Source organism: Hemiscyllium ocellatum, chromosome 4 (genome assembly GCF_020745735.1).
Source record: "Hemiscyllium ocellatum isolate sHemOce1 chromosome 4, sHemOce1.pat.X.cur, whole genome shotgun sequence".
Classification (NCBI taxonomy): Eukaryota; Metazoa; Chordata; class Chondrichthyes; order Orectolobiformes; family Hemiscylliidae; genus Hemiscyllium; species Hemiscyllium ocellatum.
Window position 1 is genome coordinate 59,225,654 of NC_083404.1, and position 15,536 is coordinate 59,241,189.

The 15,536-nt window shown below is 42.7% G+C and overlaps 1 protein-coding gene and 1 long non-coding RNA gene across 2 annotated transcripts in view; both read left to right on the forward strand.

Moving 5' to 3' along the window:
* LOC132815204 (regulator of G-protein signaling 22-like) overlaps positions 1 to 15,536 on the forward strand; it is a 153,018-nt gene that overhangs the window by 77,020 nt on the left and 60,462 nt on the right. The window contains exons 10-12 of the mRNA XM_060824020.1: positions 40 to 175; positions 10,145 to 10,266; positions 14,762 to 14,891. Coding sequence (XP_060680003.1) covers positions 40 to 175; positions 10,145 to 10,266; positions 14,762 to 14,891 — 388 coding nt within the window. The remainder of the gene's footprint in view (positions 1 to 39; positions 176 to 10,144; positions 10,267 to 14,761; positions 14,892 to 15,536) is intronic.
* Positions 127 to 14,785, forward strand: LOC132815392 (uncharacterized). The gene is made up of 3 exons (XR_009644649.1): positions 127 to 196; positions 10,145 to 10,266; positions 14,762 to 14,785. It is a non-coding gene; the product is annotated as an uncharacterized LOC132815392 (long non-coding RNA).

A 15,536-nucleotide genomic window follows, 5' to 3' on the forward strand; every position in this document is an offset into this window, starting at 1 on the left:
TATTCTGAACATTTTCATTTTTTTTTCAAACTATTTCAGGGGTCCAAGGTACTGTATTAATAAAGGATTTCCCATACGGCAAGCTGGTATTGCCTTGAAAGACTGGGAAGATCGTCAGTTGAGACCAAAGTCTGATGTAGGCCCATTTCCTATGATAATGCCAAATCCTGTCAAGGTAGAATGCATTCCAAACAAGGTTGGCATCATGTTATGGTTACAAATTGAGCTTTTCTGAAAGTTTTATTTTCAAACTGTAACAAATGTTCTTATTTCCAATGGGCACCTGCCTATCCTGGTTAAATATTGCTCATAACAATGCTTTTTGGCTCAAGAATCAAACTATAACTCTTTATTCCTATTACCAAGAGAGGCTGGAATCAAAAGATATGAGGAAAGTGACATATCTGCTAACTCCTTTTACTTTCTTGCTCCAACTTTTTAATCTATTCTTTTGTCTTGAAAGTATTAGTGATGAGGTGCTGAGGTTTATTTGGTATGAAAATAGTTTAGTTTTGTGGTATGACTAGGTGAAGAGATGGAATTACACATCTCTCACCCCACTCATTTTCTCAGTTGGTTGCAACAAATATGGTCTAATTTATTTTTCAGCGTACAACAATCACACCTCAATTAAATTGTAGTTCATGGTACGTGCATGGAATAAGCTGCCAGAGGAAGTGGTAGAGGCTGGTACAATTGCAACATTTAAGAGGCATTTGAATGGGTATACGAATAGGAAGGGTTTGGAGGGATATGGGCCAGGTGCTGGCAGGCGGGACTAGATTGGGATATCTGGTCGGCATAGACAGGTTGGACTGAAAGGTTTGTTTTCATGCTGTACATCTCTAAGACTCTATGAAATAAAGACAAATTTTATGACCCACTACCTTGAAGAAAGAATACAAATGTGACATCAAACAAGTACACACAAAAGCAATTAATAGGTTTGACAACAAGATAGGGGAAGGCACCTTGTATAAACAAAACAAGGGAGGCGCGGTGGTAGTTTGGCGCACCGATCTTTACACCGCTGAGGCTAAATGCCAGCTCGTGGATACCTCCTCCTACTGCCCCCTTGACCATGACCCCACCTCCCACCACCAAACCATCATCTCCCAGACCATCCATAACCTCATCTCCTCAGGGAATCTCCCATCCACCGCCTCCAACCTCATAGTCCCACAACCCCGCACTGCCCGTTTCTACCTCCTGCCCAAAATCCACAAACCTGACTGCCCCGGCCGACCCATTGTCTCAGCCTGCTCCTGCCTCACCGAACTCATCTCTGCATACCTCGACATGGTCCTGTCCCCCTTAGTCCAAGAACTCCCCACCTATGTTCGGGACACCACCCATGCCCTCCACCTCCTCCATGATTTTCGCTTCCCCGGTCCCCAACGCCTTATCTTCACCATGGACATCCAGTCCCTGTACACCTCCATCCCCCATCACGAAGGACTCAAAGCCCTCCGCTTCCTCCTTTGCTGCCGTACTAACCAGTACCCTTCCACTGACAACCTCCTTCGACTGAATGAACTGGTTCTCACTCTTAACAACTTCTCTTTCCAATCCTCCCACTTCCTCCAAACCAAAGGAGTAGCCATGGGCACCCGCATGGGCCCCAGCTTTGCCTGCCTTTTCATAGGATATGTGGAACAGTCCATCTTCCACAGCTACACTGGCACCAACCCCACCTTTTCCTCCGCTACATCGATGACTGTATCGGCGCTGCCTCGTGCTCCCACGAGGAGGTTGAACAGTTCACCCACTTTACTAACACCTTCCACCCCGACCTCAAATTTACCTGGACCGTCTCAGACTCCTCCCTCCCCTTCCTAGACCTCTCCATTCTATCTCGGACGACCGAATCAACATTTACTATAAACTGACCAACTCCTGCAGCTACCTAGACTAGACCTCTTCCCACCCTGCCCCCTGTAAAAACGTCATCCGATATTCCCAATTCCTTCGTCTCCACCACATCTGCTTCCAGGAGGACCAGTTTCAATACCGAACAACCCAGATGGCCTCTTTCTTCAAAGACCGCAATTTCCCCCCAGATGTGGTCAATGATGCTCTCCACTGCATCTCTTGCACTTCCCACTCCTCCGCCCTTGAGCCCCACCCCTCCAATCGCCACCAGGACAGAACCCCACTGGTCCTCACCTACCACCCCACCAACCTCCATATACATTGTATCATCCGTCGTCATTTCCGCCACCTCCAAATGGACCCCACCACCAGGGATATATTTCCCTCCCCTCCTCTATCAGTGTTACAAAAAGACCACTCCCTCTGTGACTCCCTCGTCAGGTCCACACCCCCCACCAACCCAACCTCTACTCCCGGCACCTTCCCCTGCAACGGCAGAAAATGCAAAACTTGCGCCCACACCTCCCCCCTTACTTCCCTCCAAGGCCCCAAGGGATCCTTCCATAACCGCCACAAATTCACTTGCACCTCCACACATATCATTTACTGCATCCACTGCACCCAATGTGGCCTCCTCTATATTGGGGAGCCAGGCTGCCTACTTGCGGAACATTTTAGAGAACACCTCTGGGACACCCGGACCAACCAACCCAACCGCCCTGTGGCTCAACACTTCAACTCCCCCTCCCACTCCACCAAGGACATGCAGGTCCTTGGACTCCTCCATCACCAGACCAGAGCAACACGACGGCTGGAGGAAGAGCACCTCATCTTCTGCCTAGGAACCCTCCAACCACAAGGGATGAACTCAGATTTCTCCAGTTTCCTCATTTCCCTTCCCCCCACCTTGTCTCAGTCCCAACCCTCGAACTCAGCACCACCTTCCTAACCTGCAATCTTCTTTCTGACCTCTCCGCCCCCACCCCTATTCCAGCCTATCACCCTTACCTTATCACCCTCACCTTAACCTCCTTCCACCTATCACATTTCCAATGCCCCTCCCCCAAGTCCATCCTCCCTACCTTTTATCTTAGCCTGCTTGGCACACCCTCCTCATTCCTGAAGAAGGGGTCATGCCCGAAACGTCGATTCTCCTGCTCTTTGAATGCTGCCTGACCTGCTGCGCTTTTCCAGCACCACATTTTCAGCTCTAAACAAAATAATGCAAAGTACAAGGGATCCTCAAATTACAAACGTCCAAGTTATGTCTGCTTACACTTACGAACACAATGCCATAATTGTAATTTTAAAGATCCGGCATATGAATATTGCCTGTCCTTACAAATGGCTATTTTACATTGAATGCTTTGTGTCCTGACTTGCATCCAAATTGAATTGCCAACAAACTCCAGAACAGAACCTGTTCACAACCCAGGATTAACTTAATACCTCCAGCTCTCGATCTATTTGTACTACTTTACCCTTTTGATGGAATATATGTTTTCTGTGCCCAAAACATGTTTTTTCTGAAGGTAGCCCTTTGCTTAGCTACTGTTTTACCTGCTAATCTTTGATTCAGGCCTACCTGGTCCAGCAACATTCTTGTTCCATTGAAGTCAGGTGTCCAATAGTTGACTATTCTTAACCTAAATTGTTTATTTGTTCATTTCCCACTATTATCTTAAAACTTATGATACAATAATCACTGTCCTCTGAATGCTCCCCCTTGGTTAGCTTAATTTCTAAGAACCAGGTCTAGCAGTGCCTCCTTTCTTGTTGGATCGGACACGGACTGCTGTAGGAAATTCTCCTGATCACAACCTAAGCTTGCCCCTTGCTACTCTTCACACTACAATTATTTCAGTCTTATATTCTGGGAATTAAAAGTCCCTCATCATAACTCCTGTATGATGTTTGCATCTATTGTTAATTTATTTGCAGATTTATTCCTCTCTATCTTTTCCATTAGTAAATGGTCAAGAGATTACATTAAGCAATGTCATTCAGTCTTTTTGTTCCTTAACTTTAGCCATATCAATTTTGTTTTTGAACCCTGTAGCACATCCTTTTTCACCAGTTCTCCTTAATCAAAATTGCCATCTTTCTTCCTTTCCTTTTTCTTATGAACTCTTGTAGCCAGGAATATTTAATACCTAAACCTGCCATTCCTTGAGTCAGATCTTGACCAAAACATAATAATTCCACAAGGCAGTCAGTACCTTTATGTAATAAGAATTCATATATTTGCAGTGTAACCCTGATTTAGACTTCACTACTTTCTGCTTCCACTATACCACAGCATAGATTGTTAAGTTGCCCTGAAATACTTAAGTATGGTGGCTTAATGGTTAGCGCTACTGCCTTGTAGCATCATGTACCCAGGTTAAATTCGAGCCATTGTCTGTGTGGAGTTTGCAGATTGTCCTCATTTCCTTCAGGTGCTCTGGTTTCCTCTCACAGTTCAAAGATGTGCAGATTAGGTGGATTGGCATGCTAAAATTGTCCATATGTACAGGGGATGTGGATTAGCCATGGGAAATGTAGGATTACAGGGATAGAGTTGGGGGTTTGGCTCTGCATGGGATGCTGTACGGAGGGCTGGTGTGGACTCAATGGTCTGAATGACCTGCTTCCACACAGTAGGGATTTTGTTTCTATTGTTATCTGCCTCTCCCAGTATTTCATCCATCCTGGTATTGTTCTCTAATGTTTTTTCTGGGTTCCCACATCCCTGTTGAATTAGTTTAAACCTACTGCAATAGCATGTGCAAAATGCCTGGTAAAGAACTGAGTTCTGGCTCTGTCCAGTTTGTACAACTGCAATCTGTCTTAGATCAGTTCCCTTGACAGAGGAATCTAAAACCCTTTCTCCCATACCTCTTACCAGCTACACATTCATCTGTCTGATTTTCTGATTTTTAACACTCACTGACATGTGATCCTGGGAATAATTAGGGGTGACTGATTTTGAGGTCCTAATTTCTAATTTCTGACTTACTGATTGCAGGACCAAATTAGACCACATTATAACCTTGCATCTTCTCAGGGGGTGCACAACAGTGGTGTGAGGCCCCTCCATCTTCTTCTGCCCATAATTCCAAAATCTGTGGCAGTACAAGTTGAGAAAGTGAGCCTTTATCAGGGTAGAGGTCTCTTAGCAGGCCCGGACCTAAACTCACAAGGAGAGGACTGCCCAAGTCTTTTGAGTCAATACAGCAGGTTCCCTCTACCCCAGCTACAGAAGTTGGGCATCTACTTGCCTGGAGTGGGAGACAGAGGGAGAAGAAAGCATACTTTGGGCACATTGGTAGTACAGGCAAGGAATCTTAGGTTGCCCTGAAATACTATCGGTTAGCACAGCATTTAACCTGTGAGGAGCAGCACTCTGCCTTTCTCAGCAGACCCATTGTTTGACAGACAGTGGATATGTAAGCTGCTTATTGTACATTTTCCAGTCTTGAGTGTCACAGCGCTCCCTTGAAGAGCTGTAACTTAGAAGTAACCTTTCTTGCAGAGATATGTGCAATCATCACAGATTCCCTATTCTCACTCACAAAGTGGGTGTAAGTGAAGAATGATGTGCACAGCCCATTGTGTTTAGCCTCATGTTGTCCATTGTATGGTACAATGCCTGGCTACGTGTGAGTGATGAGCATTGCTTGGCAATTACAGCATCTTTTACCTTTTGGGATGCTTGAAGAGGCTACTCAGCTCTCATGTAGACGTGACTTATCTAGATCTGACAGTGAACATCATACTGTAGCAGACATTGAAATAGTGCAAGTGGAAGTGTGTGAATAAAAGTGATGATTTTCCAATGATTCCTTGCCTGTACTACCAATGTGCCCAAAGTATGCTTTCTTCTCCCTCTGTCTCCCACTCCAGGCAAGTAGATGCCCAACTTCTGTAGCTGGGGTAGAGGGAACCTGCTGTATTGACTCAAAAGACTTGGGCAGTCCTCTCCTTGTGAGTTTAGGTCCGGGCCTGCTAAGAGACCTCTACCCTGATAAAGGCTCACTTCCTCAACTTGTACTGCCACAGATTTTGGAATTATGGGCAGAAGAAGATGGAGGGGCCTGACACCACTGTTGTGCACCCCCTGAGAAGATGCAATGTAGGGGGCATCTGTCTGTCGCTCCTCCATCCTGTGAGTGCCTGTGCAGTAGCCTGTCTCGTGGGATATTTTTGCTTCAACTAAATTACAATGTATTAGACAGTGTTAATTGGGAGAAGCTGTTATCAGGCAAGTCCACATCTGACACATAGAAACTATTTAAAGACCTGCTGGGGAAAGTTCAAGACTGGCATTTACCAGTAAGGAGGAAGATCATGAATTTAGTCAAAAGAAGCATATGTAAGATTTATGAAGCTAAAACTGACAGGGCCCGTGAGGAAAGCAGGAAAGTACTCAGACAGGGATTTAGGAGATCAAAAAGGGGCCATGAAATGACCTTGGCAAGTAGGGTCAAAGAGAATCCCAGAGCATTCTATACATACATTAAAACCAAGAGGATAACTAGGGTGAAAGTAGAGCCACTCAAGGATAAAGGAAGGAACTTGTGTTTGGAGGCAAAGAATGTGGGTGAGATCCTAAATGAGTCATTTACAACAATATTCATCCTGGAAAAGGATATAGAGGATACTGAGATTTGTGTGGAACATGCTAAGATGTTAGGGCATTTTGAGATCAAGAAAGAAGTGGTGGATCTCTTGAAGAGGATTAAGGTGGATAACTCCCCAGGGCCCAATGATATCTATCCAAGGTTATTGAGAGAGGCAAGAGAGGAGATTGCTGAGGTCTTGACCACGATCTTTGTATCCTCACTAGCCACTGGAGATGACCTGAAGGACTAACGAGTAGCTAATGTTGCTCCTCTATACAAGAAGGAAAATAGGGATAATCCAGGAAACTACAAACTGATGAATCTCACTTCAGTGGTTGGGAAGTTTTGGAGAGAATTCTTAAGGATTGGATTTATGCGCATTTGGAAAAGCATGCCCTAATTAGGGCAGTCAGCATGGCTTCATGCAGGGCAGGTCATGTCTTACTAACTTGATTGAATTTTTCGAGGAGGTGACAGAAATGATCAATGTGAGTAGAGTAGTGGATGTTGTTTACGTAAATTTTAGTAAGGCTTTCAACAAAGTCCCTCATGGTATGCTCATCCAGAAGGTTAAAATGCATGGGATCCACAGTGACTTGGCCGTATGGATTCAGAATTGGCTTGCCCATAGAAGACAGAGGGTAGTGGTAGAAGGTTGTTTTTTTCAGGCTGGAGCTCTATGACTAGTGGTGTTCCACAGGGATCCGTACAGGGACCTCTGCTGTTTGTGATATATATAAATGATTTGGATGAACATGTAGATGGGTAGTTTAGTAAGTTTGCAGAGGATACAAAGATTGGTGGAGCTGTGGATAGTGTAGAAGGTTATCAAAGGATACAACAGGATATATAGATATGGGTGGAGAAATGGCAGATGGAGTTTAATTAGGATAAGTGAGAGGTGCTGCAGTTTGGGAGGTCAAATGTTAAGGAAAAATATACAGTTAATGGCAGGACTTTGAACAGCATAGTTGCAGAGACTTGTTGGTGATATGTTCACTAGATTGTACCCCTGAGGCTAATTTGGATAAACTATCCAACCCAGGTAAGCGGCTGGAGAGTGCCTCATTGGTGGAACCTTGGGTGTTTCACTCACTTCCTCCTTAGAGTCAGAGCTGGAGCTGAGGCTCTCCACTGCAGTCCTCTTCTTGGTGGAAAGTCACTGGATGCAACGAGTGGCCGTGTGAGAAGAGAGGGAATTTGTTATCCAAGGTGTGCAGAAGAAGTATGTGTTAGCATTAGTGATAATGGGAGAGCAGCACAGCACAGTGGAATTTAATGGGTTGGTTGGTTGCCTATTGATTCTCCAGGAAAAGCATGCAATGTGTTGACTGCCTAAGGAATGATACGGAAAGCAGAATTTCACATAAAAAATTTGCCCCAGATCCAAGTAAAATCTGCCATGAAACTCACTCACTCGCTTTTTAAATGTGAATGGAAAAATCCAACCTGTTAACAAGCCACTGATGTACAGTCTAACAATATTTAATCAAATTATACAATATGATTCCATATGATTATATGAGTCATTGAGTATAGTCAGATTGAGATAGACTGATATAGATTTTTGAACCAAAGCAGAGCTAAAGCACTTTGAGGAACAGGCAAGTAAGTGGAATTGCGGTCAAGATCAGACCACGCATCACAGAAGTTATACAGCATACTCCTTCTCCTATTTATTGTATTGTATTATATTCCATGCACTTAATCTTTACATTCATGCCTATTGATATGATAATAACGAGTGGTAGATAGCAGACGATGACACATTCCTCCCAGTGCCTTCTATGCTCGCTTTGAGCAGAATTTCGGTGGAGAGGTAACACCTATTCCAACAAGTCCTGCCAAACCTATCCCAACAGTCCCTGCATCAGTGGTCAGATCAGTTTTCCTTTGTGTGAATCCAAGGAAAGCAATGGGACCAGATGGAGTACCAGGCCATGTACTCAGGGCAATACGCAGATCAACTGGCAAAGGTCTTCTCGGCCATCTTCAACCTCTCTCTGCAACAGACCACTGTCCCTGCCTGTTTCAAAAGGGCCAACATCATCCCTGTGCCAAAGAGGGTTCATGCAGCATGCCTCAATGACTACTGCCCAGTGGTCCTAACTTCGGTGGTCATGAAGTGCTTTGAAAGGCTAGTCATGGCATTAATCAACTCCAGCCTCCCCACTATTCTTGAACCACTCCAACAGATCCACGTCAGATGCCATATCACTTTCCTTTCACTCCTCCCTAGAACATCTTGACACCAAGAACAGCTACATATGAATCCCACTCATTAACTACAGTCAACCTCAACACTATTATCCTCTCAAGACTGCATCACCAAATACCAGACTAATGCCACCTACAAGTTCTCTGATGACACCACCATTGTCGGTCGAATCTCAGATGGCAACGAAACAGACTATAGACGGGAGATGGAAGACCTGGAAAAATGGTGTACTGTGAACAACCTAGCTCTAAATGCAGGCAAAACCAAGGAACTCATTATTGACTTTGGGTGGGATGCTACTCATGCCCCCCTACACATTAACAGCACAGAGGTGGAACGAGTGAGGGTGTCAAACTCCTGGGAATGGTCATCCACAACAAGCTTTTTTGAACTCTTCATGTGGACGCACTGTTCGCAAAGGCCCAACAATGCCTGTTCTTCCTCAGGCAGCTGAGAAAATTTGGCATGATGGTTAATACCCTTGCCAACCTTTATAGGTGCGCCATCAAGAGCATTCTGTCTGGATTTATCACTACCTGGTATGTACCATTCAAGATTGGAGGCAATTTCTGAGAGTGGTGAACTCGGCCCCAACAAACACAAAGACTAACCTCCCATCTATAGAATCCACCTACCAGGCCCGCTGTCAAGGAAAGGCCGGCAGCATTCACAAAGATCCATCCGACCCTGGCAATGTTTTTCTACAACTTCTACCAGAGAGGAGGAGGTACAGAAGCCTGAACACACGCACCAGCCAGTTTCAAAACAGTTTTGACCCTACTGTTGTTAAAATACTGAATGGACTCATAAATTCTTAACATTCGCCTGTACCTGTATTTTTGTTGTTGCCACTGTTTACCTATTATTTAATTATCTATGCTATTTAACTCTGTGATCTGCCTGTATTGCTCACGAGACAAAGCTTTTCACTGTGCCTCCGCACATGTGACAATAAATTCAATTCAATTCAATTCAATGAACCGTCATTCCCACAGTTTGTATACATTTATGTTTTCATTTTCACTGCTTTTAAAGCTGCCTATTTAATGTCAATGAAAAGATGAATATGTAAATCTATCCCATAATTTAAATCATGAATAAATATTCTGTATAGTTGAGGCTTCAATAGTGGGACACCACTGGTTATATTAAAGCCAATGAACTTCCCCAGTAAATTTCCATTTCACATGCTGGCAAATGATATTATGATTTCCATTCATTATAACAGCATTATGGACAGCAAATCAATTCATGGATAATATTACATTAATGGTAGTAATAAAAAAAACTAAAAATGAAAGGAAGAGAGACAAAAGAAAATGAAACACAATGTGCTGGAGGTGAGGGCACTTTTGATAGAGCCTCTCTTGTGTGTAGTATAGTAATACTGACTTCAGACTTCTGAATTAGACTTCTGCTAATCTACGGTTCTATTCATTTGCTGAAACAGCCAAAGAAGAAATGTAAATCACAGCCACGCCAAAGAGAAGTTCCACAGAATAGATCATCACCAAATAGGCACTGCACTAGGACAATGTCCAAAACTGCTCTCTGCAAGCCAGAGGCTAAGAAGTAAGTATGTAAGCTAATACATTCTGGGATTGTCTTATCAATAGTTTATTGGTGTATTGGGTTGGGGTAAAAATAGATTTTTGCCTGTTTTGGATTTTTAACTCCATTTAGTTGCTCAAAACAGTATTTGCAAGGTTAACACTCGTGGTCACACCAAGTATTCATTGACAAAAAGAGCCAAACAGGCTGACAACAAAATAGTCCAGGAGGATGTGAAGCCTTATAGCAAGCACATGCACGAGTAGATATTTGACCGAAAAACAGAAAATGTTGGAACATTCAGCTGGTCTGGCAACATCCTTGGAGAGGAAATCAGAGTTAACGTTTAAAGTGTAATATAACCCTTCTTCAGAATGGAAAGGGGCTGGAAATTGTGGTTTTTATGTTGTTGATAGAGTGGGAGGAAGTGCGATGAGGGTGTCCTGAACAAAAGACAAAAGGGAGTGCTAATGGTGATAAGGAGAGAGACATAAAATAGAAGGAAATGATAGGTGTGAAAAGGAGAAAATGGGTCTGTTATACTTAGAGCAAAGTCAACAAGACACAAGACTAGAGTTGGAGGGGTGGGTGTTGAAATCAACATGGAAGATAGAGGTCATGGCTCTGAAAATTGTAAAACTCAGTGTTAAGTCCTGGACACTGTAAAGTCCCTAAGCAGAAAATTAGATGTTTTTCCTCTAACTAGCTCTGTTGGAAAACTATAGCAGGCCTAGGACAGATATGTTTGCAGGGAACAAGATGTTTTAATGAAATTTCCAACATCTGTAGTATTTGCTTTTATTAGATGTATTTGACCTGTTGTTCCCGTGTTAGATATATTAAAGAGCAATCATAATTAGTCTCATATCCCTGTTTTTATGTCCCTTTTTAAAGTTGTTTATGTTATCAGCTTATGCCATGCTGTTAGGTACAACTTTCAAGATCTTGAACATTTTCCTAATTTCCCTGCTAGGTGTTTTTACACTGTTTTAAATCTCTGACCACATGGTTATTAACTCACTCTGTATTCTCTATCTACTCTATGAAAACTTCTCATAATTTTGAAAACCTATATTGGATCAATACCTAATCTTCGCCATTCCATGGATAATAACCCTACTCTTTTCAAAGCTGAATTATCTAACCCCTCCTCTGTACCCTTTTTAAAGCAATTCTATCTTTCCTGAAGTGTAGTGTTCAGAATGGCCCACAATATTAAGCCGGTTCACAGGAACGTGATGAAACTAAAGTTAATACTGAATCAGATAGAGAAATGAAGACAATGCAAGCAGATAACTGCAGATGCTGGAAATCTGAAACCAAAACAGAAAAAGCTGGAGAAACTCAGCAAGTCTAGCAGCATCTGTGGAAAAATGTTAACATCGCTTAAGAACATTAGAACTGAAGAAGAATCATAATGGAATCCAAATGCTGCTTTTCCTCAGATTGTTGGACAGGTGACCAAGAGAATGGCAAAAAAAAAGTTAGGTTTTAAAGAGCATCTTAAATGAGGTGAGGAACGAAACAATGCTGAGAGATTTAGGCAGACAATTTCAGAACTTCAGGTCTTGGAAGCTTGCATTATGGCTGCCAATGTTATGGTGATGGAAATGTAATATTTTTGTTTGGAGAATGAAGGTTTTTTATGGCTTTCAAGGAAGGGCAAAGTTGTGATTGACTATTTTTGCTATATTTTACTTTTTAAATTATTTAGGAAAACAAAAGTACCAGATGATAGGAAATTTATTTCCAGGGCTAAAAATTAAAGGATTTTTTAAAGGCTCAAATTTTCTAAACATGGGGCTTCCTCTAATATGCTTTACTTGTATTTTATTGCAACTCTTAAGAAAGTAGACACTACCTATATGCAAAAATATTTAAAATATATTGGATAATATATATATATATATATATATCTCACTCTCAAACATCCTCCAGTCCTTTATAGCTTATAGTTATCTATTTCATTGGCATCATTTGCTAAAACACCTCCTCTGTATAGTGATACCTATTACCCTGTTATTGGTACAATATCATAAGCTAGTGTTTGTTGCTTTCTACTTAAAATAAATGAATGAATGAATCATTCCTGCATGATACACTGTTTACATACTGCTCTTTAGAAAAAGAGAGGTGATCTCCTGAAAATAGACTGAAATCTTAAAGAACTTGACAAGGTACAATACAAGGAAGGTGCTTCCCCTATGTACAGAAATAAGATCTATACCACAGTATCAGAATTAGGGTTCAACCATTTAGGAATGAGATGAGGAGAAATATCTTTACTCAAATCTTTGAAACCATACATCTTTGGCATTCTTAACCACAGTATAGAAATTTAGAAAATAGAGGCTGGAATAGGCTATTCATCCCTTCAAGCCTGCACCATCATTCATTGCAATCATGGCTGATCATCCAACTCAGTGGTTTCTTCTCACTTTCCTCCCAGTTCCTTTGATTCCTCTTGCCCCAAGTGCTGTATCCAACTCTCTCTTGAAATCATACAATGGTTTGACCTTGACTGCTTTCTGTGATAGCAAACTCTATAGGCTTATCACTCCTTGAGTGAAGAAATTTCTTCACATCTCAGTTCTAAATGATCTATCCCATATCTTTACGCTTTAACTCTAGCTCTGGACTCCACCATCATTGGGAATACCCTTCCTGCATCTACTCTATCTGGTCTTGTTTACATTTTATGGCTTTCTATGAGATCCCCTCATTCTTTTGAACTCAAGTGAAATTAATCCTAAGTGATACAAACTCTCCTTATATATCAGTCTTACCATCCCAGATATTAGTCTGATATTGGGACTGAGCATATCTAAGACAGAGATCAGTAGATTTTTGAACACAAAGAGAATCCAGAGACATGGGATAGTGGTGGAAGATAAGCCACAATCCTCTTGGCCAAAGTGAGGACTGCAGAGTCAAGAGTGTGGTGCTGGGAAAGCACAGCAGGTCAGGCAGCATCCAAGGAGCAGGAGAGTCAACATTTTGAACATAAGCTCTTCATCAGGAATAAGGCATGTGGGCCAGGGCTGAGAGAAAAATGGGAGCGGGGTGGGGTTGAGGGGAAGGTTCCTGAGGAAGCAATAGGTGGATGAAGTGAAGGAGAAGATGATAGGTCAGAGAAGGGCGAGATGGACAGGTCCAGAGAGCAGTGCCGAGTTGGAGCTTGGGACTGGGATAATGTGTGTGTGTGTGTGTGTGTGTGTGTGTGTGTGGTTGGGGGGGGGGGGGGGGGGAATGTAGAAGCTGTTGAAATCCACATTTATCCCATGTGGTTGCAGAGTCTCAAGGCACAATATGAGGCGTTCTTCCTCCAGGTGTCGGGCAGTAACGGTTTGGCGGTGGAGGAGGCCCAGGACCTGAATATCCTTGATGGAGTGGGAGGGGGAGCTGAAGTGTTCAACCATGGAGTGGTGGGGTTGGGTGGGTGCAGATGTCCCAGAGATGTTCTCTGAAACGATCCGCAAGAAGGCACTCTGTCTCCCCGATATCGAAGAGACCACACTGAGTTTCTGACGGATGTGGAAGGATTCCTTGGGGCCTTGGACGGAGGTAAGGGGTGTGGTGTGGGCACAGTGTGTACTTCCTGCAGTGGCAGGGAAAGGTGCCAGGTGTGGCTGTGGATGTGACGAAGGAGTCGCAGAGGGAATGGTTTCTCTGGACAACTAATAGGGATAGGGTGGGAAATATATCTTTGCTGGTGGGGTCCGTTTGGTGGTGACAGAAGTGACGAAGGATGATGCAATGTCTGTAGAGGTTGGTGAGGTGGAAGGTGAGGACTGGGGGGTTCTGTCCTTGTTGCGTTGGGAGGACTGGGGTGTGATGTGGAGGAGATGCCCTGGAAGGCATTGTCAACCACGTGGAAAAGGAAGTTACAATCATGGACGAAGGAGGCCATCTGGGACTTCCTGAGGTGGAATTGGTCATCCTGGGAACAGATTTTCTGATGGATGTGGAAGGATCCCTCAAGTTGTCTGATGGATGTGGAAGGATTTTCTTGAATGGTGAAGTAGTCTTAAATACTGTATTCCTTTTCTATTACTTCTGTTTGCATTATGTTGTCTCAATGAATCAAGTTTGTATGCTCATAATTCTAAATGTAACAACTAATGCAGAGTTTCCCAAAGTGCAGGTTGGATCCCAAGTGGGTTCACAAGCTGAAATTCTGGGGTCTAAACCTCTGAGTAAACAGAGGGGACTGTGAAACTGTGACCAAGTTATAACAGCTGCACACCTGTTCTAATCGGTGTACACTTCTTGCTCCCATTCACTTCTCAAATCCCCATGGTCTCTCAGCTCTCATTGAGGAGAGTGGAGGGTCACAAAACTTTCAAACTGTAAAGTCAGATGACAGACGGAAGTAGTTTGGGAAGCATTGATCTTCTGGTTAAGGATTCTGTCAGCATTAAAGGTATCTTTAAAATATCTTTAGGATTTATATCTGATTTATAGACAACTTATTTTCTGTCTTTCTATTAAGTTGTCATTAATTCCCTTCCCACAGAGAACTTCCACCTCCAAGCGACACAATTCAATCACAAGTCTCAAAAGAAAAATTTGATGAAAAATTTATGGAAAATTTGGAAAACCTAGAGTTACGTAAAACGAAGGACCTCCGCAATTTAGAGACATTAGTAAGTATTCAGCTAAAACCTTAAAACCAACAGGAAATAATTGGAAAATCCTTACAAGGTAAGAGCTATTTTACATTCAACCACTCACTTCTCCAGAGGGAAAATAAAACCTATATTCAGCAAATAACAGTGAAGATGTCTTTTTCTCAGATTGCAGTTGACAGCCAGTGATTTGATGTTGCGCTTTTGTGAATAGTAGTTGTCATGTCAAACCATTGATTGCGATGAAACATTTGTGACTAGGACAAAAGTTTGTTGCATTAGCAATTTGAATGCCAATGATAATACTAAACCTGCGGCTGATTTTTATCTTATTATTGTCTTTAGGGATTAACTGTTTTCTTTTTACTTAAATCATGTTTAAGGTCAACCCGACTTGATTGGAGAGCTGTCCTTTCAATGTGTGGCCAGTGCTCTACCCCACGAAGACTTAAATACACATTAAATTGGGGCACATGCCAGTTTTAAGACTGTCGTGAAGCCTTCAGATGCAAATGAGTGGCACATACATGTTTATTCATAAAGCACCTGGATTTACTGAATCTCGAGAGGCCTAAACAGCAGTCTTTACAGGGGTTCCAGCAGACTGCTCAGACAACAGAATAGAAAGCACAATGCCTCTAAACGTTGTCAAAAATTACACAA